This window comes from Theropithecus gelada, chromosome 1 (assembly GCF_003255815.1).
Source record: "Theropithecus gelada isolate Dixy chromosome 1, Tgel_1.0, whole genome shotgun sequence".
NCBI lineage: Eukaryota > Metazoa > Chordata > Mammalia > Primates > Cercopithecidae > Theropithecus > Theropithecus gelada.
The window spans coordinates 200178541-200200380 of NC_037668.1; the positions used below are offsets into that span (position 1 = coordinate 200178541).

The 21840-nt window shown below is 44.2% G+C and overlaps 1 protein-coding gene across 2 annotated transcripts in view; it reads left to right on the forward strand.

Moving 5' to 3' along the window:
- LMX1A (LIM homeobox transcription factor 1 alpha) overlaps window positions 1–15347 on the forward strand; it is a 154146-nt gene extending 138799 nt beyond the window's left edge. For both annotated transcript variants that reach the window (XM_025403483.1, XM_025403474.1), the window contains exons 5-9: window positions 3696–3868; window positions 6739–6816; window positions 9078–9147; window positions 11171–11341; window positions 13167–15347. In XM_025403483.1, coding sequence (XP_025259268.1) covers window positions 3696–3868; window positions 6739–6816; window positions 9078–9147; window positions 11171–11341; window positions 13167–13327 — 653 coding nt within the window. In that variant the 3' untranslated portion in view covers window positions 13328–15347. The remainder of the gene's footprint in view (window positions 1–3695; window positions 3869–6738; window positions 6817–9077; window positions 9148–11170; window positions 11342–13166) is intronic.
- Window positions 15348–21840: the final 6493 nt, after the last annotated feature.

Here is a 21840-nt window from a genome sequence, read left to right on the forward strand (position 1 = left end):
TTTCTTGTGGGGATGTGGAGAGAGGGAAGGAGCAGCCACCTGTGGTGCTCACCACCTCCCTCAAAAATAGGCCCCAATGGCTAACCTAGGAGGTGTTCTCTTCCCCTCTCTTCTCTGTTGGTTCACGATGGCACAGCAGTTCTTTGGGGATATACACATGTCCCAGGCAAGGCTGAGTACAGCAACAGCAGTAGGAGGACCCCAGAAGGCCCTTAGCCATCCTGCCTCTGGGACTCTGAACAAACTTCAGAAATTGCACCTTCCTTCTTCAACCAGCTCCAACTCCCCCTCCCTCTGTTGCTCTCCCTTCTCACAGGCACACAGGCAGAGTCCACAAAACCAGCTCTACATGTTGGCTAGGGTCATAGCTGCAAAGAGAGAGAATTGAACACCTGTAGTGTAAAACCTTAACTGAGACTTCCCACTGATCTGAGACTGTAATTAACTGACAACATATGTCAGAACTAAGAATATGTCTTTTATGCTGAAATAATAATGATTATTATTATTTATTAAATGCCAATTATTTCTGAATGGTGCTAAATCCTTTACATATATCATCCCATTTAATTCCAACAACACTGTTACTTTCTCTGATGAGAAAATTGAGTCTTGAGAATGTGTTCAGAATCAAACACAGTAACTGGCAGAGCTAGAATTTCAGCCTGAGTTTATATAACGCTAAAGATACCATTGTAGATACCATGTCACATTGCTGTCCTGGATGGTATCAATATAAATGAACCATTGTCATTAGTTTAGACTTTACATTTTCATTAGTTATGTTATCCAGCTTATCAACATACATTTGCATCAAACTATGTGTGGAATGACTGTAAAAGGATCAATGCAAGTACTGTTTTATTGAAAAGACTGGTATGAGGCATGAGGTTTCTGGAGACAATACAATTGCATTTTAAAATATATTCTATACTGGGGATTTCCCAACTCTCTTTTGTGAGCCCGGCCTGCAGACTCAGCCTCTTTTCTTGCCTACCTTGAAGGAGATCTGCATGATCTCTGGGCTGGGGCATTAGCTCCATTTCCTCAGAAATGTCACTGAAGTCATCACTAGTGCTAGAGGAGCATCGTTTTTACCCCTGGGAGTCCACCACCAGAGAGAATTGCTCACTAAACACCAAAGTTTGGGGTGCCTCTGAGCAGTAGGATCAGTAGGGTCTAGCAAGGGCAAATCTGTGCAGTCAGTAGCTTTCTTTTTTCTACCTTTTATCCTCTTGTGGGATCTTCTTATTTTCCTGAGGCTCTTAGTTCTTAAGTGCTTGTTTTTTCCTTGCCATTCTGAAAACCTTCTAGGAAGATTTTATAATCACACCACGGTTATATCTGAGATCAGCTTACCACATCACCCCCTGGAAAACAGCAACCTCAGACTTTAAGATGCCTGAATAGCCACCCCTTGTCATGAGGATTCTTGCTTTAACTTTCTTCTTTAATCTTGTGGGGGCTTTTATTTGTACTATTGAGAGTGGTGAGGCAGAAGGAAAAGACACCCTTTTCATACCATCTATTAAGGGCTGCCTGAGTGCCAGGACTGTGTTAGTTGCTTTACACACAACAACCCTACTCTGTGACACCCACTGTGTGGGATTATTGTTGTCGCTATGTAGATATGGAAACCAAGGCTCAGCAACATGACATAACTTGCACAGGGCCATACTTATACAGCATGGGGTCAGAACTGGGATGGAAACCTAGGTCTTCCTGTATCAGTCCCTTTTCAATTATATTGAAAGGGCCATGTCCTCAAGGAACTCACAATTTAGTGTTCCTTTCATGTTCAACCTTGTTTGTTCAAATGTTCATGGAAAGAAGCAGCCACTGTCCTTTCAGATTAAATAAGTTTTTTGGATCTGGCAGAGCCAAAAACGAGAACTCGGCTAATGTCTACACTAAAACAGCATATGCCCATGAGCATCCTTCACAGAGGAGGGCAGGAGGAAAGAGAAAGGATGTGTATCTCACACACAGTGGGTCCTTTCATCTTTGCTTTCTTGAAGTGGCCAGAAGGGACTGGCACAGGGGAAAGCCATTGAGGCAAAGATGTTCACTGGAGAAAAGAGGGTAGTTGAGCTCTGTGAGAACCCAGAGAAAAATTAGGTTCTTGTTAGATCATTTGGGCATAGAATTGCCTATGGCTTTTATTATTATTATTTTGTTTCAGAGATAGTCTTGCTCTGTCACCCAGGCTGGAGTACAGTGGCGTGATCTTGGCTCGCTGCAACCTCCGCCTCCCGGATTCAAGCGATTCTCCTGGATCAGCCTCCCAAGTAGCTGGGATTACAGGCGCCCGCCACCACATCCAGCTAATTTTTTGTATTTTTAGTAGAGACAGAGCTTTGCCCAGGCTGGTCTCAAACTCCTGAGCTCAGGCAATCCACCCACCCCGGCCTCCCAAAGTGTTAGGTTTATAGGCAAGAGCCACCACACCTGGCCTGCCTACGGCTTTTAATGCCAAAAGTAAAAAGAAGTCTCTCTTACGCAGGTATGTCCCAGACCCTAGAAGCACTTTCTCAGGAGTGTGATGTCTGTGGAATGTAAGAGGTAGCTTGGAAAAAAAAAGTGGCATATACTAGAGGTTTTATTTCCCTTTGGAGTTAACCCTCGTGTTGTTCACTGCTTATAGAGTTGAAGTATTTCAAATAGTTAGACAATTACTTTAACACTAGAGAGTTACTTACTTTACAGAAAAGCAATGTTGACTAGTTATCAGTGTTATCTGTCTGTTCTGAATTACCTGTACTGGCAGATGATCTAATGCTTTACTCTATGGCCTTTTTAATAGTAGTATTTTCTACCACTTGGCAGTAACTAGAGTTTCAGAGATAGTCTCTAGGTCTAGTCCTGAAAAATGATGTCTAAGAAATAATATTAATCATCAACACTCATTGAGCACTTACTATATGTCAAGGCTCATTGGCATTTAGGGCACTCAGTGCCGTATTAGTATAAACTCATTTAATCCTCACAGCAACCCCAATGAAGTAGATTCTCGTATATATCACTATTTTGCAGAAGAGTACATTTAGTCGTAGAGAGTTAAGTAACTTGCCTGTATTAGTCCATTTTCACACTGCCATAAAGACGTACCTGAGACTGGGTAATTTATAAAGAAAAAAAACTTAATTGACTCACAGTTCTGCATGGCGGGGGAAGCCTCAGGGAGCTTTCAATCATGGCAGAAAGTGAAGGGGAAGAAGGCAGGTCTTACCATGGCAAAGCAGGAGAGAAAGAGTGCAAAAGAAGCCACACACTTTTAAACCATCAGATCATGTGAGAACTTACTATCACAAGATCAGCATAGGGGAAACCACCCCTGTGATCCAATCACCTCCCACTATGTCCCTCCCTCAACACGTGGAGATGACAATTCTGCGGACCCAGAGCCAAACCGTATCATTGCCCAAGGCCACACAGCTAGTGAATGTGGAGCCAGGATATGATGCTGTGATAAAGCCTGAGGTGTAATGGTGGACTTTCTGCTGCCTGTCTCTGGGTTTTAGAAGTATTTTTCTTAGCCTCTTCCTGGAAGCTTTCAAATCAATACCACATAGGTTATTGCTCTCATACATAAAGGCATCCTGGAAATGTGGTCCTGGAGGACTTGCTATGGAATAACATACAGCTCCAGGAGCTGGCTTTCAGGGACTGACAACATTGTCTTTTGCTTCTTTTAGGTAAAAGTGATGATGAAGAAAGTCTTTGCAAGTCAGCCCACGGGGCAGGGAAAGGAACTGCTGACGAAGGCAAGGACCATAAGCGCCCCAAACGTCCGAGAACCATCTTGACAACTCAACAGAGGCGAGCATTCAAGGCCTCATTTGAAGTATCCTCCAAGCCCTGCAGGAAGGTATAGGAGGGAGCAGGGAGGAAAAGGAGCTGGGCCCCACTTCTCTGTGTGCACTCAGACCCCTCTGGGATCTCAGTGGACATTGGGGGTCAGAGTGGTGAGGAAGGCTGTTTAGACAGAGCCTGCACAGGTGGCTCAAGCCCTGTTGGAGACTCCAGAGATCACTAAGCTGTGGCCAGGATGTGATAGACTCTCCCCAAGCTTTCATGCATGCACACCAACTCCACCTTTCATTTCATGGAGCACACCTTTCATTTCATGGAGCACAATGGGAACAGTAATAATGATAGGTGCCCATTGTGGTGTAGACCCAGATGCTGTAAAACAAAGAGTATAAAAACACAGTGGCTTGCAGTATGTACTCTTTTTTGAGTCTGGCTTTTTCCACTTGGTGTGGTGATTTGGGGATTGATTCATTCCTATTTCAGCATTCCACTGTAGAGGTGTGCCATGGTTGGTTTGTCCATGCACCTGTTGATGGGTATTTGGGGTTGTATCTAGTTTGGGACCGTTTCAAATAGGACTGCTATGAACATTCATGTAAAAAAAATACAGTGGTTTAATGAGACAGGAGTTTATTCTCTTCTGTCACAGTCCAGAGGTGAGCAAGGCAAGGCTGGTGGGTGGCTCTATTATCCATCTCCTGGGTTCAAGCGACTGCTCCAGTTGTCACCATGTTTCCAGTCACCAGGTAGAGAAAGAGGAAATGGAGGGCAAGCACCCTGCTTTTTAAGGATGTATCCAGGGGTTGTTCAAATCATTTCTCCTCATATGTTTTGGCCAAAATGTAGTCCTGTGGCCACACTTCCTGCAGGGGAAGTTGGGAAATGAGTCTGTCTGGGTGACCAAGAGCCTTGCTAAACTTAGTGATTCAATTACTCATAGGAGGAAGAAAGAATAGATATTGGGGACAATTAGCAGTCTCTGCCATAAATAGCAGCGCCCATTTATTGAGTACTTATTGTTTATCGACTGCCTGTCATATACTGAGTACTATCTTTTACATGGTAAAAATAAAGAAAACAGGGTATGCTTTACTGAAATTCAAAAAGGAAATATATTTTGAAAAAATGTTAGCATTATTTTTCCTACATCCTTTTCTGTATGAGTCAGCTTTGTCTGTGATAAAACAAACAAACAAACAAAAAGTCATCATGGCTCCCAACAAACATCTATTTTCCCTTCTTGGACTGTGCATTGGCTGTGGCCCAGTGGGGTGCAGGTTCCAGCCTGCTCCACCTGTCATTCGAGGATCCAGGCTGAGAAAGCAGCCCTCTCTGGGCATGTTGTTCTCATGAGGATGGCAGTAGGCAAGAGGCCAAGTCAAAGTGGGAAGCCCATCGAAAACCTCTTGCTGGATATCAGACACATCACATCCCACAGGCCAAAGCAAGGCATGGGCTTAGCCAGCATAGGTGCAGTGGTGAAGCACACACCCACCACAGAGCAGGGGAGGGAAGGATAGATATTTATTGAGCAATAGTCCAGCCTATCACAACTTCTGACCTTCGGGAAGATTCAGTTGCAGACTCACTTTTTCTGCCCTTTCAGCTCCTTATGCTCCAAGAGAGGTATGGTAGAAAGTGAAATGCCCCCAAATTGGGCTTGCACCAGGACAAATTATAATCTTCCTCACTTATTTACTTCTTCCATGTATACTAAACTCCCAGCCCATGTATGGCTTTGTGCTGGGTCCTTGTCCCAGGCAGCTTCCAGGTAACCAGCAAGAAGGAGATGTGTGTACACATTACTGTAACACCAGAGAGGGGGCTCTGAGGACCATAACAGAGGGGAAGCCAGGAAGCAAGGCAAGGGAAAGGTCACTTTGGTCTAGGCAATCAGGCAAGGCTTTGTGGAACAGGTGGCTTTTGAGCTGGGCCTCTGAGAAATGGATACGGTTTCAGCAGGTGGAGGTGGGCCCCTGAGTACACTCCTATTTTAGTTGGCTTAGCAGAAGGATGTGCTGCAAAAACCTGTTCTAATCATTCCACTTCTAAGCCTTGCCCCAAGTGGCATGATAAAGGGGAAGTATTTCTCAAGGCCTCAGTTTGCTCTACTCACACATTTATTCAAGGAGCTCTTTCAATCCCTTCTCCTCCCCAGGATCTAATCAAGAGAGGGCAGTGTCTCTCAGGCCCTCTCTGAAAATCTGTGCTTCTTGCCCTTTCTCTTCTCGACACCTTGCCAGACCTCACTGTGTGCCTGTATGGTGGGCAGATGTTTCCATGTATCTCTTTATTATCTGGATCCCAGTTGTGCTGTCTCCGCTACAGCCCTGGCACACATGTTGGCCTCAGAGTTGTCTACCTGGCTCTGCCGGATTCCAGATGGCTCTCATCTTATTCTCTTTGGGCAGGGCTCACTTGAGGTAGCAGTTAATATGGATATTTGTGAAACACCCAAAGTTACATAGAGACATGAGGGACAAAACCAAAAATTAAGGTCAATGAATTTAGGCAAGAGAGGAGAGCAAGGGAGAGCCATTTGTTTTTCCAAAGTGATTTTCACTCTCAGATCTCCTGAAGTAGGTCAATGCATATGCATGGCTTATAGCTAAAGCACAACAATAGACTAATGTCTAAACCACTTGAAGGCCTAATTTCCAGAGCAAGAGAAATCCAGAAACACCTCTTGGGAATGCACATGTAAATTAATAATTATTCTTTTGTTTCTTTACCTGGTGAAGGACTTTCTCTCTACCTGAAGGGAAGCAATGTTCTCGTGTTTGTGTTTATGCTCAACATTAAAAACTATCCAGCTCCTAGAGCGGATACAGTCTTTTGGCCTCCTCATGTATTATATAAAAGACGTTCTACCTCCTACCCTGAGATGCCAATGTGCCTACATTTCTCATATTCAATTTTTCCAAGGTGAGAGAGACTCTGGCTGCAGAGACAGGACTGAGTGTTCGTGTTGTCCAGGTGTGGTTCCAGAACCAGAGAGCGAAGGTAACCTTTTTCTTACTTTTATCTGTCCCCGTGTTGCTGGTTTCCTGAAATAATCACAGTAGAACATTGTACTTGCTGCCAGGTTTTCTCACCTTAGCTCATTGGATAGAGTAGTTCTCTTGATTCAAAAATTCTGTTATCAATAGTTATTTTGGCCACAGCAGCCCTGCAGAAGGGGAGAGAGAAGGCATTCGTTTTAGTGAAATTGCTTGTATTTTCCTAGTGGCCATGACTGTGAATTTGGCCAGCCATCTGTATGAATAAATGTCTTTCTGTGTCTTTTGGTAAAAGCATGTTCCTTAATTCATATTTATTTAACGCAAATACCAGAGTTGTTTTAAAAGTAGCATGCATATGACTGGTCCAAGACAATGTTATGACAGGGTAGAATGAGTGCCTTTTCTTACTTCTCCCAGGGCCCAGCCCTCACTAATATAGGCCCAAGCCGTCATACTGTCCTCTGGATCCAATGAAGCTCTATATTCCCTCATCATGGTTTTAGTTTTAGACCTTTTACTCTTTCATCTTCCTACCTCTAAAAATACATGTGTCCTGTGGACTGTTTCTCAAGAGCCCTGATCTTTAGTGGATGATATGAGGAAAAAACAAACTCTATATTTCCTCTGCTCTTACACTACAACAATCAGTGCAGAATGCTTCTGTGACAAAATATGTGGAGATATTCTCCATACGCCAAGCAGGCAATCAATTGTGCAGTGGATACCAACTGGGTGTCCTCTAATTCTGACACTCTCTACCTGGAAATAGTGTCAGACTTCACAGGTTGAGGGTTCGGTCCCACAAGACTGCCCTCCCCTTCAAATGCCAATTGCAAGCTCCAGGTTGTTTTACCTGTGCTTTGGACCAGCTAGCTATAAATTGGGATTCCCGTGACCCCACTCCTTGGGTTTGATAAATTTGCTAGAGCATCTCACAGAACTCAGGGAAATACTTACTTATATTTACTGCTTTATTATTGAGGATATTACAATGGATGCAAATGAAGTGATGCATATGGCGAGAAATGGGGGAAGGGTGTGAAGCTTCCATGTCCTCCCTGTGTACCCCAGTCTCCAGGAATCTCCATGTATTCAGCTGTCTGGAAGCTCTCGATCCCCATCCTTTTGGGGTTTTATGGAGGTTTCATTATGTAGGCATGATTAATTAAATCACTGGCCACTGATGGTCAGTTTAACTTTCAGCCCATCCCTTTTCCACAGAAGTTTGGAGGTGGGGCTGAATGCTCCAACCATCTAATGACACCCGGGTCTTTCTGATTATCAGCCTCCACTCTGAAGCTGCCTAGAGGCTGACAGCGGTCAGTCAGTCATTAACATTCAAATAGGCATCGCTTTGGAGAGTCCAAAAATTTTAGGAATCGTACACCAAAAATCAGGGTCGACAACCAAATATATACTTTACAGTATCACAGGTTATCTCTTTATTTGATCACGATTGGTTAAGGTAGCATTTCCCTAAATGACATCCTCAGAACAGGGCTATTGATGTGTTATTCCACCAAAGAAAGACTCCATGGTGCGATAAGTTGCAGAGGCCCTATAGTCTATGGATTCATAAAGCACAGGGGCCCATTTAAAGGTCTGAAAAATCTTGCAATAGAGAAAATGTTTACAAAAATCTAGTGTTTCCTACACACAGACACATACACGCGCTCAAAGTATATGTCAACATCTCATGGAACCCTAATGCTCTATGGAACACAGTTTGAGAAACATTGAGTTAAAATATTCCTTCAGGGAAGCTTGCATGTTAGCAGGGTACCTTGGAAGAGGCATGAATGTCTGGGTAGGCTCATCTCAAACTTAAGGGCCAGTAGACAGGGAGGGGGAAAGGAACAGCCTCTGGGCTGATTCTAAATCACAACCTGTCAGTATCCTCTTGTTCCATACTTCTAGGCTGGGCTGCAAATTTCACAGTCACACACTTATTACCTAATGTAAAATGGTCACACCACAAGCAGCAAGTTTTGTTTGCTGAGGGAACATCCCTGTTTCTGCTAAGACAAGCTGCACTCCTGCTTCCCAGTCAGCTGTCTTTATACTGCTGCAGAGTAGAAGAGCTCTCAGCTGCAATGCTTCTAGCACACGGGGCTGGCCACTGCGGCTCCTTTCCTAAGTAAGGGCTAGAGCTTTGCCAACAAGCCCTCTCCCAGGGAAGGCGTCGCTTCCAGGCCCCCACCTTACCATGTGAACATGCTGCAGGTCACCTGACTTCTAATCCTGTGGTCCTCTCCTTATCAGATGAAGAAGCTGGCCAGGCGACAGCAGCAGCAGCAGCAAGATCAGCAAAACACCCAGAGGCTGAGCTCTGGTAAGCTGGTGCCTCCTCCCAGGCAGTTCTGGCTGGAATCCAGGCTGTTCCTACCAGAGGCCTCCCACTACCCAGCTCTTTGGATGACATATCTGGACTCAGTGAAGCCTAGACCATACCCGCTGGAGAGATAAGGCCTTCAAGGGAGGACTGAGCCATGAGGAACTTGTGAGAGGGTTGAGGACGCCTGAGCTGCATGCAGGCTTAGAGCTGCTAACTGGGGATGGCACTGACCTTATCCACAGCGTCCGGGCCTGGATCCCACCACAGTGTCAGGGAGAATGTGTCAGGACTACTTGCAGAGTCACAGATACGTTCAGTTTCTCATCTTGCTTAGTTCTCCTTCCAGGCTAATTGATTTAATAGAAGATGCCTCGGTGACCTGCCTCTTTCCAAAATAATGTAAAGTAGTGAAAATAACGATAGTAAAATAACAATGCCCTCCTTGGTTGAACAGTTTTATAGATTGGTGTTCTCATACGTGCTGACTTGACTTTTACAACACCCACTCCGGGAGGTGAGTGGAGAAGTTGTTATTATCCCCATCTCACAGATGAGCGAACAAAGGCTCTGCAAGACTGGATGTGGCCCTAGATCAGTAAGGGAGGGGGCTGGAACTGGAACACTGTGTTCCACAGGCCATGCTGCCTTCTCATCTCTACCCAGGTGTACTTTTAAAAAAGTCAGAGTGATATGAGGATTAGGGAGGAGGGTGAAGAGGTACAGACTGTGGGAGACTTCATGGAAGTTAAAAGAAAAAAAACAAACAAGAAATACTATATTAGAACAATGTCATTCTTAAAGGCTATGCCCCTCACCCCCCAACTCAGCTATCCAGAATTCCTTGAATGGTTTGTACCTTAAAACAGGGCTTCTTACCTTTTAATATGCACGTAAATCACCTGGGAGTTTGGTGAAGTGCAGATTCCAATTCATAAGGAAGGTCTGGGTGGGCCACAAGATTATGCCTCTTTAACAAGCTTTTCGGTGGTGCCATTGCTGCTAGTCTGTGGACCACACTTTGAAGTCTGTGGAATGTGATCCTAGTTCTCAGGCCCCTCAGCACAGCCTCTTATCCTCATATGGACCCTGCCTTGTGCTTGGCATCAGGTCTAGGCTTAATCTAGAATTTGACTCTTGCAGCCAAGAGTTCCCTTAGTTTCTTACCTTCTAGACTATACGGTATGTTAACAACAAGGTAGAAGTTAGGGAGAGAAGAAATAAAACAGGGCATGGGTGTGGGGAAGGGTGGAGCAGCAAGCTGGTTAGATCTGAATTCTTCCCTCAGCTCCACCCCTAAGGCTCTTTTTGTGGGAGCAACTTTGCCTTGTTCCTCAGGCTGTGTGCATCCCTAGGGTAGGGCCCTAATGCCTGCTAGTCCTACCTCACAGGACCCCTGTGCAGTTCAAGGGGAGAAGAATGCATCAAAGCATTGTGAGAACACAAACTCATATGGCTTGGGACTTAGTTTACATAATTCTAAAGGAAGCTCCAAAGGTAGACTTAAGAAAGCAGAGGCTGGTGGGAAATAGTATCTGTTCTTCCCATGTTCAGAGAACCTCAGCAAGATGTGGAGGCAGGAAGTGAATCCTGCTTTTCTTATAAAATTCTATCTACAAGCATAGCAAGCTATAATTCCAAAGCATACACAGTCCTATGGAATCTTCCCATCAGCCCCATGAGGTCAACAGGTCACAGCTCCCACTTGACTGATGGGCTCATACTGATTTATCATAGAAAGATCTTTAGATACATCTATTCTAGTGACTGCCAAACATGTGGCTAGCATCACAACCTTTTGTTGAAATGATATATTTTAAGGACGTTCTCAAAGTTCAACATCCCAGCCTCTACCCTATTCCTATCCTCCAAAGTGATTGCTGATGGCCTCTGTAGGACAAAGACTGGAACCACTGATGTCACCTCATCCCATTTTATTTTATAAATGAGGGAATCAGGACCCAGGGAAGTCACATGCCAGGCTGCACATTGAGAATGACCTGGCTGCTTCTTTGTTCCACAGCTCAGACAAATGGTGGTGGGAGTGCTGGGATGGAAGGAATCATGAACCCCTACACAGCTCTGCCCACCCCACAGCAGCTCCTGGCCATCGAGCAGAGTGTCTACAGCTCAGATCCCTTCCGACAGGGTCTCACCCCACCCCAGATGCCTGGAGACCACATGCACCCTTATGGTAAGAGGGACTCAAGCCCCCCGGGCCCTCTCATATCTTGTATGGGTTTCTCATTCCCTCCTAAACACATCTACGCAGTTCCCAGATGCTCACCGAAGCTCCAAAGCAGAACAATGTGCCCTACAAAATACTGCTAGAATCGCCTAACCAATGGCTACAGGAGAAAGACCTTCATGCATATTCATTAGTGACCCTTCCATTTATCTTGTTTTCAAAGCTTCTTGTTTGTTGGTTTTTAATAGGAAGTTGTGCTCTCCTTGTAGACCTGTTTGTTGTTATTGAATTCTGCAAGTCTTGCGCTTTCATGCCAGATGTCAGCAGTATCAGTGCTACGGAAGGCCTTAATTAAGCAAACATTTACCTAAAGTAAGAAAAGATATAAAAAGCACAGAAGACAAATTTTCTATCTGGACTATCCTACTATGGATACTAATAGGTGTTCTAATTTATCTAGTGAAACATAAACTGACTTGTAAAGTGAAAAGTATCTCCTTATACCCACCCCACCCAAAGAAGCATTGATTTAAATGCTGCATATATGGATAGCTGAGCCTCTCCCACTTACCCAGCTTTGTGCTTAAGCTAATGGACAACAACGGCGGGCCTGAGGACCCAGAGTAGGGAGCTGGGTGAGCTTTGGAGTGAAGGCTCAAGTTAAACCTCAACCAAATATAGGGCATTACATTTTTATACAGAGAAGGTTAGTGGTGTATGTAATGCATTGGTCTATACTGTGTAATCTGATACATTGCACTGACAGTTAAAAAATAATTTTATGCAGCAAGCCTTCTAAACATTAGTATCAGAGATTCATGCCACAGATCACAGATTTTGTTAAACAACTTCTTTCTTGCCTTCATTTAAAAAAAAAAAAATCTGTTGTTAAAATCACCCCTACCTTCCCATATCACACATTTAGCAAACATTTATTAAGATTTGGCCCTTGGCAAGCCCTTCACTGGCCGACCCCATTCATTGGATGTTCAGTGATAGCCACCCTCTTGGCTTCCTTAGAAGGCACAGGTCACATCTGTACCATTCTTTACTCCACCGCTGTGGGAAAACAGGGCAACTACATTTTTTTGCAAATTCTTTTCAGTGTCAGAGGTTGTATTACTTAAAGTATCCCTGTGATGACTCCTTTAATAAAATGAATATTTAAAGCCCCATGACAAGTTGTATAAACTCCAGTTTTCACCTCTCCTATTTACTTGAAGTGGAGACAGAACATTCTTTGCCTCCACGTCCTGGTTGCAGTGATTTCTCGGCTGTTCCACTGTGTGCCCTACTGGCTTCCCTATGAAAGGTGTAAATTAGTTGAAAGTAGGCACCTAACCTTCCTTTCCATTACAAATTTGGGGTAACACCCGATAGCTAGTAGACCCTTGGTGTTTGAAAGAACAAATGTTATCACAGGAGTTTTCATTAACCTCACTCAAAGAGCTTTTTTTTGGTTTTGTTTTTTTTGTTGGTTTTACCATCCCTTCTTCAAGCATCATTTTTTAGGCCCAAGTCCTGTGGGAGCTCTGCCCTGTCTCTCCAGCCTCTGGTGACATGTCCTGCCTACTCCCCACACTCCCTGTCTAGACACTGTGACATTTGCTTATGCTGCACTCAATTTAGCACTTTGTCATGTCCTGGTTTAGATTGTTTTCACTTGTTGCACTTTGGACACGAGCTGCCTAAAGAGAATACAGACTTTCTGTAGAAAGTTTCACATGGGACATGTGCTCAGGCAACGCTTGTTGAATTCAGCTGAATATCCTGACACTGAAATGAGTCACCTCTTCCAGACCCTCATGCCAGTGTTTCCTCTCCATTTCAGGTGCCGAGCCCCTTTTCCACGATCTGGATAGCGACGACACCTCCCTCAGTAACCTGGGTGACTGTTTCCTAGCAACCTCAGAAGCTGGGCCTCTGCAGTCCAGAGTGGGAAACCCCATTGACCACCTGTACTCCATGCAGAATTCTTACTTCACCTCTTGAGTCTTCCCCTAGAGTCCTGTGACTAGGCTCCCATATGGAACAACCATATTCTGTGAGGGGTCACTGGCTTTGGGACAGGGAGGCCAGGGAAGAGGTGGGTTGGGGAGGGAGTTTTGTTGGGGATGCTGTTGTATAATGATATGGTGTAGCTCAGCATTTCCAAAGACTGAATACATTATGGATTGCATAGTTTAATGTTTCTAATAAGAGTCTTAGCATTAGATATGAAGATATGAAGACGTGTTTATCATTAAGGACAGGGACTTTTAATATAGACATTCTCATGCAAACTAGATACTTAGGGACTCCTAACAACTTCCCACCATGTCGGGGAAGCTCTTGTCAAGAGGTGCATATGTCTATCCATCTACTCACCCATAGACAGAAGGACAGACAGATAGATGTGTGTGTGAGTGTGTAACCTTTCATATTTTACCCTCAAAGTTTATTCCTAATTAACAGACACCAACTGTACAGCAAAAGTAACTTTATTTTCAGTGTGAACTATATTTAAGGAAATGCTTGATGCACTTAAGTTATAAAATGAGATAATTTACTTTTATAAACTTTATTTTTAGTTTGACGAGACTTGTCAGCAGGGCAGAGAGGGCTGCTCCACCTAGCCCCATAGCTTTGAGTGCTTGGGTTCATTCTGTTTGCAGAGTGTCTTTCAGGTCTGGAAAGCAATTCCGTGTGGCTGATGGTGTTCTCTCTTGCATTCTTGCTCTCTTTGGGGTTGAATCACTGGGCAGGGGTGGGACAGCATAATCCCTGATCATGTTCTGAGAAAATGTAAAGCCCAGACTCCTGGGCTTTCTTTTAAATTCTGACAAGTGGTTGTTGGGCAGTGCTCGGAAGGTTGGCTCAGCTCTTGAGCTTCAGCATCTGCAAGTGTGGATGAGGCTAATAGTAGGTACCTACCTCACTGGGAAACACCAAGGCTTAATTCATTCCCAGGACACATGAGCAGGGCTGAGACTAATATCTGATATTTGTTTAAGATATAACCAGGGCACTCACTTGGCAAAGGAGGGTACATAGGGTTGCAGAGCAGGAGGGCTCCCAAACTCCCGAGGGCAGTTTTGCCTGCTGAAGTCCCTCTGCAAAGCCTGTGCTGGAGGAGACACCAGCTCAGAGCAGCTCAGAGGGATCCCAGAGTCCCGGAGTGGGGAGGAGGCGAAGGCTGAGGGGATAGAAGAGGGCCTGGGGGTGTTCTAGAGCAGGGGTGGGCAAACTGCTGCCTGCAGGCCTGCTTTCTATGGCTTGCCAGCCAAGAATGGTTTTTACTTTTTTTTTGAGGTCATTTAAAAAAAAGGAGAAGAAGAATATATAACAAGCTGTCTGTGGCCTGGAAATCCTGAAATATTTGCTATCTGTATTGTCTGGCCCTTACAGAAAAAGTTTGGGGCCCCTTGTTTTAGAGGGTCTGTTTCTAAAGAACCTCATGGAGCTCATAGAGGCAGAAGGGTCCGGTGGAAACCCTTGGCTCTTCCTTCCAACTCACTCTTCTGATCCTCAGCACAGAAGACCCAGCAGCCATTGTACATGGAGACAGTTCCACACCCTGGTCTCCAGTTGTGGTGCTAGGATGGGATCGTTCTGTGCTAGGAAGCCTCCTGGGAAACCAGAATGAGTTGGTGGGGAAGACAGAGGGTCACTGTGGACCTATCCGGGAGGGGCCGGGACAGGCTTGGCCTCACTTCTGGGGACATCATTGGAGACTTGAACACAGAGACACGTCCCTATCACTCTGGCAAGGCCAGAGGGAACATGTCCCCTTATGGTAGCGTCTATGTCGTGTGATTTTTTGTGCTCTTGTTTATAATTTATGCAAACCACCAAGAAACCCAAACCAGTCTGATGAGTGAAAATTATGCAGATGCTGTATGGCCCCACAGGTTTCTGTGGTAAAGACCAGTTGGAGAATGTAGCAGATACTATGTGAGTGAAAATGAATAGAGATCCTTATTCCACTCCTTAATGGCATACCAAGATGAAATTAAAAATCTCTTACAAATGAGCTGTTGTTTATTCAGGGATTGGATGGTGGGTGGGGAACCAGGGGGGCATGGGAGTTTTGTCTACAAAGCCACGGGGATGAGCTTATGGCAAAGCTTTGAATGAATGGAAAGGATGACTACAGCAAAACATAAGGAGAAAAGGGTCTTCAACTTCTTGCCAAGATGGACAAAGACCCCAGTCTTGACCCCACAGAAGGAGGCAGTGGGAGCTTTCCATCACCACCATCAAGTTCCCTCAGGGCAGAGCAGTTTGCGACATGTGATGAGGGAACACTTGCTTGGAAATCAGAACAGAGTGACGGGGCAGGAGAAGGATTTCTCATGCAGGACTGAAGGCAGATGCCCAGCCAGGATGGGAGAGCCAGGCAGCAGACAGTAGCTCCCTGACAGAGTCTCCCAAAGTTATCAACAATTTTCAATGTGATATATGGTGGGCAAATAGGACTATGGAGAAAAGAAGTCAGGAAGCAGTATGAATGTAAGACCAGGAGACATACTCACAGGGGGGGATTGTTTTTTGTCTGTTTTCTGCCCCACTTGCAATTGTTCAAAGCTTGCAACCCCCACCTCTGGCTCACTCACCATATGTTAGAAGCTGGCTCTTCCTCTTGCTGAGGGCCTGGAAGGAGATAGATGTGTATTATAAGGCCAGGTTGACAGGAGGAGCCCACTGAGGAGGCCTTATCTCAGATTGGCCTCCACTGGGCAGACCTTAGTTCCTAACTCCAGCTTCCTGGGAGAGCCCAGGCACAAGCCCTTTACCCCTCATATTTGCCTAGTGAGCAACGACCTGACCTTCAGAATCAGCATACGTGGCCTTCTCAAGCCTACAAGGCTGGGTTAGGTGCCTATATGGACTACTTGGACTAATGCTACCTGCTGCAACAAATAAACCTCCAAATATTATAATAGCTCAAATACAATAGAAATTTATATTTTTACTCACATAAAAGACCTGGGAAGGAGTTTGGGTTAGAAGCACACCTCTCTTTCATGCACAGTGAGGGCTCTGCTCCTGGCTTCCAGGTTTTCACTGGGGATCAGTTGTCTCCATTCATCTTTTCCCCTTCCCACTGGAAGTGGATGAGTCTAGATTGAAGTCCCAGCTCCTGGACTTACTAGCTATGTGGTCTTGGGCAGGTTCCTTCACTTTGCTGAGTTGATTCCTCAGGGATGGTACTTGTTTCCACCTCAGGAGGGTTTGTGAGCACAGGTGAGATAATATGTGTGAAGCACTTAGCCCCGCGCTGGGAGTATAGTAAGGACCAGATGAGTGTTAGCTGCTGCACCGTGGGCCAGACCTGCTCTTGGAGTTTGGTCATTGATGAAAGGCTGCTGGGAGTCTCAGACCCTATTTGAGGAAAAAGAAGAGCACATCCTGGTTCACCTGAACTCAGAAGGCATCACTTCTCACCGTCACCTCCTCAAATCTCAGCGTGTCTTCCAGAGCCTGAGCCAGAGTTGTGGGGGAGTGTCTGCTGTTTTGTTTTAAAGCATGCAGATAAAATTCCAATGATGACGACACATTCAGAACTCTAACCCCCAAGGAGGAGCAGTCAGGTCCTAGGAAATTCCCCCAGCCACCTATTGTCACCTGCTTTTCTTGACCTGCATGATGGGGAAGGCCTTTGGGCTAGGCTCAGAGTGGAAAGCCTGGATCCACAGGTTGAGCCTTCACACCTCAAAGGACCTGTGCCTAGGCTGTCTCTTAAGAAAATTGAGTTCACCTAAAATGAATCAAAAATGGGAAGAAAATGGAGTTAATTTGTCAGTTCCAAACTCAAAGACAAAATAAAATTTAACTGAATTGCAAATGAAATCTAAGTTTGTCTATCTATCTCTTTCACTCTCTCTTTTCTTTCTCCATCAAAATCAATTTAAACTAGGATGAAACCTATTAATAATATGACTTAACAAGAATAAAACTGTACCTTCAAGAATTAAAACTGAATCATAACTTCACTGTTTCCCTGAATCCCTTTATTTGGCAAGTTTCAATATTATGTTCAGTGACAAGGTGAGAGCTATCGTTAGGGCTCAAAAGAAGGCCTTGAGATTTTTTTATGCTGAAAGTATATGCCTTCTACACATGGATGATGACGAGATTACTTGGCTTTGAAGTTCCCTAGATGTATAACCTTAACAAGATGCTGAGCCTTCATTTTTTCATCTATAAAATCACAATGACACTTGCCTGTCTTATACATTGGTTGCTGCATACCAAAAAAAAAAAAAAAAAAAAAAAAAAAAGAATTAGGACAGAGCTCTATAAACTTTGAAGTGCCATACAAATGGAAGGGCTTGTTATTATTTTGTCCCAGGAGACACATGCAGATTAACCACGTGGGGAGCATAGCATCTGCATAAGCAATGCTCCTGCTTGGGTAGGTGCCCACAGCAAGGAAGGGATGCCCCAGATCAGAGTGTGAATAACTTATTTCCTCTCCCAGCAGCTGTGGGTGACTGCTGCCACCATCTTATGGGCCTTCTACCCTCCAGGGGAGGGTCCTGGGGAAGAGTGCAGCATGGCCCAGCCCCTCGTGGATGGTGCATTGGTTAATATGCACTACTTTTAACCTCTTTCCTGCCACTCCATGTGCCTGAGAAGGGAAAGATGGAGCCTGCCCCTGATTTGTGGTTGGAAGGACCTACTCTAGATACTTGTGCAGCTGACCTAATTTTTCTGGCCCCTTTAGAACTTATTCATTTCTTCACTCATGTCATCCATTCAATAAATATTTCCTAAGCATTTAGAATATGCCAGGCTCTGGAATATGTAACAGAAACACAGAAGTGAGCAGAAAGACATTGGCCCTGCCCTCATAGAGTTTACAACTCATGGGAGAAATGTCCATTAATTAAAAACTCAAATTTAACTTGCACTGTATTATTCACAAAGGAGAAGACATAGAGCTATAAGAAAGTAGAATGGAGGGAGGCTTGACCTAGGAAGGTCAGAAAAGATTTCTCTGAGCAAGTGGTGACAGCGCTGAGATTTCATTTCTCTCTCCCAGTGCCCTCCCTCCATCAGGGAGTAATTCTGTTTCCCTTTTCTGTAAGATCTTGTTCTAATTGCCATTGGTAGAAAGAATCTGATAAACTGATGCTCTCCAAGGTGTTCACTGATAAGGTCTAAGGAAATCACTTGTACTACTTATAGTGCAAAATGTCTTCAGAATTAAAGGAATGGGCCACTGTCACTCAATCAACACATGTTTATTAAGCCCTGTAGTGGATATTTACTGCTTTCTGACCACCCAGCATCCATTCACCCTACTTTTGATAACATCACTCTGATTTCCTTTGGGGAGTTGACCTTCCTCCATTGTGTGCAGGTAGTCCTTGTGGGACTATGAAGGTGATCTGGTCTGCTGTAACCAAGGAGTGGGAGCATATACCCAAAGGCTGGCCAACCAGTCTCTCCCAGAACGTGAATCTTATGGAATAGCACAACACTGGAAACGTGGAGGTAGTTCATTTCTGGCAGTGCACCTGACCCTGGACCCCAGAGCTGCCCTGCACCCCATCTGTTTCCAAGACTGGTCTGGACTCCAGACACGCTTTGATTCTGTGAGCAATCTGCTCTGCTATTACAATAAAGACTATTTTGCTCAAGTTAGCAAGAGCTGTTGGCTTCTATTGCTTACAGTAAAAACAAAACAAAACAACAACAAAAAAACCAAACACACACAAAAAAACTCGGACAGAAACTACAGACATATTATTTGTGTAGTGTTTGTCTTATGCCAAGTGGGTGTGTGTGTGTGTGTGTGTGTGTGTGTGTGTATTCCTTAACATAGCCGTTTGGATTAGGTTACGCAGGTCTTCTTGTATTTTATACATGAGAAATCTGAAGCTCAGAGAACTTAAGTTCTCTTTCTTGCCCAGGTTACAGACCTAGTTAGGGTCAGAGCTGAGTTTCTGATTCATTTCTCTTGGCTCATGAGTCTTATGCTAATTCCCCCAACCCTGACTTCCAAGTGGCCAGGTACATAGAAGTTTTAGGAACATGTGTATGCCTAGGTACTCTGAAAGGTGCCAAGAAGTCATGATAGTTTTCCTGCCTCCAAGGAGCTTACAATCTAGTTGAAGGTGAAAGACATGCATGTGAGCTAAACACATATGTCTATGTATGCCAAGAGTCAGATGACTAGTGTAGATAATGTGAACTATGGGAGTTCAGAAAAGAGAGCTCTTTTTGGGACAAAGGAAGGGAAGAGGAGGCTTTTCCAAGAAGGTGGGGCTTGAAGTGAGCCTTCAAAGGTGAGTACAATTTAGGTAGAGAAGGGGAGGGAGGGCATTCCAAACAATAGGACCAGTGTAGGTAAAAGTATGGAGGAAAGGTTGCAAGGCATATTTATGAGTGAGTATACAGAGACCATTCTGGTTGGAGTGGTGGGTTGACTAATGGAATTTGAGTCAGTGAGTGAAGCTGATGATGAAGGTGTTGGTGACAGGAGCATGTTACCAGTAATTTCCTAATATAGATAAAAGGTAATGTGTTTCAAGGTGCAGCTGAGGCTGCTAGTCATTCCTCATAATCTATTCTCCTCTAAAATAAGACCCTCTATTTTTAGCTGGCAGAAGCAAAAGTATCATATGGCACCTTTTAGGTACCTTCCTTAAAAAACAGCTGTCAAGTGTTCTTCTTTTCCTCTTCTGTGTCACTTCTGTCTTCCTGGGTGGAGTGCAGATGTGATGGCTGGAGCTGGAGCAACTGTGTCAGGCCATGAGTTGATCTCCTGAATGGAGGCCACACGTGGTGAAACAATGTAAAAGAAGCCTGGATTCCTGAGAACTTCTGGGAGCCAAGTTGCCATTCCAGTCCTGTATTCTGTTTTACATATACAGTCTGCCTGTCTTATCCATGGGTTCCACATTCATGGATTAAAACAATCACAGATTGAAAATATTTAGAAAAAAATGTGTCTGTACTGAGCATGGACAGACTTTTTTCTTGTCCTTATTCTTTAAACAATACAGTATAACAACTATCTGTATAGCATTTACATTGTGTTAGGTATTATAAGTAATTTAGAGATGATTTAAAGTATACAAGAGGATGTACAGAGGTTATATGCAAATACTGTAATATTTTATATAAGGGAATCGAGCATACATGGATTTTGGTAACCTCAGAGAGTCCTGGAACCAGTCTCCTACAGATACTGAGAAACAGCTGTATAGGAGAGATAAACTTATTTTTTTTAAAGTTACAGTTATTTGTGTTTCTTTGACTCATAACAAAACCTAATCTTAACTGATACACAAAGACCAACCCAGTTTGGAAGAACTCTAAGCCCATTTTGTTTCCTTACGCTACTAAGTTAATACTGAAAAGTTCAGACAATATATTCTTGGGTAAAGGGAATTAACTGAGGCAAGGCAGATAGAGGATGGAATGATTGTCTTGTGACTTTAGAATACACAGACGATCTAAAAAGCACAGACCTTACAGCTGGGTCCTCTCGTCGCTTAAAGAAAGGGAGATCAAGGTGGTTTGTGTCCTTGCCCACTCCATCTCAACAAACTTCTCTGTCTCCCTATTTGGGCATCTTCATCCAATGAGAAATTTCATTAAATTACTCAGCCTCCTAAAGGAGAATGAACAGGCAATTCTACACATTGTTTCCTACACACCCCAGTTCTAGCCACCAGTGCAACTTTAAAGATCACGATATTCATATACACATATGTATACATGTGTTTGTATGTACACATATGCCTGCATACACATATGTATGTACACAAACACATATTTACAAGGCGGTTTGGCTAGAAGTCACAATCCCTTGGCTGGCCAGTTATTTTCCCTTAACTTCGGCTCTGTGTTATAATTTGAACAAAGTCTGAGAATGGTTATGTGTGCTGGGATCCAGGAGAGATGGGAGTTAAGGAGACTCAAATGTTCTTTTCATCTCTTATAATAAGAAGAATGCTTCTTCCAACCATCTGATATAATCTGGGGGAGAAAGCAGAAACGAGAGCCTGAAATATTACTCTAAGTAAGTTTGCTCCTATTCTGAAGTAGGAACAAGAACTTAGAGACACCATAGCACCCGACCTACCCCATTCCACCTTGAACGACAGACACGCCTGAGGACCAATTTGATCGTATCAGGAGAGGATTAAGGTATTTGGGAAGCCAAGTGGATTGAATTTGTTGCAAGTCATACATCATGCCAATGACCAGCTGGGTATTGACTTTAGAGAGGAGGCTTCACTCTTCTGAGGTCATGACTCTGTATGAGTTCTGCTAGAGAAACACTCCTGGCCTTTCTCCTCACACCTAACTGGCTTCTCCTCATGGGAAGAGGATGAAGTATCTGATGGATGGTTGGGGAGAAGAAGCTAAGCATGCCTGGCTCAGTCCTGTGGGGCCTGTGGGTAACTGGTGGCTTTCTGTGACCTGGACTCAGCATATGGGTGTTCTTGGTTCATACATGTGGAAGATTACTGAGGCAGAAACACAATCTGAGGGAGAATTCCATT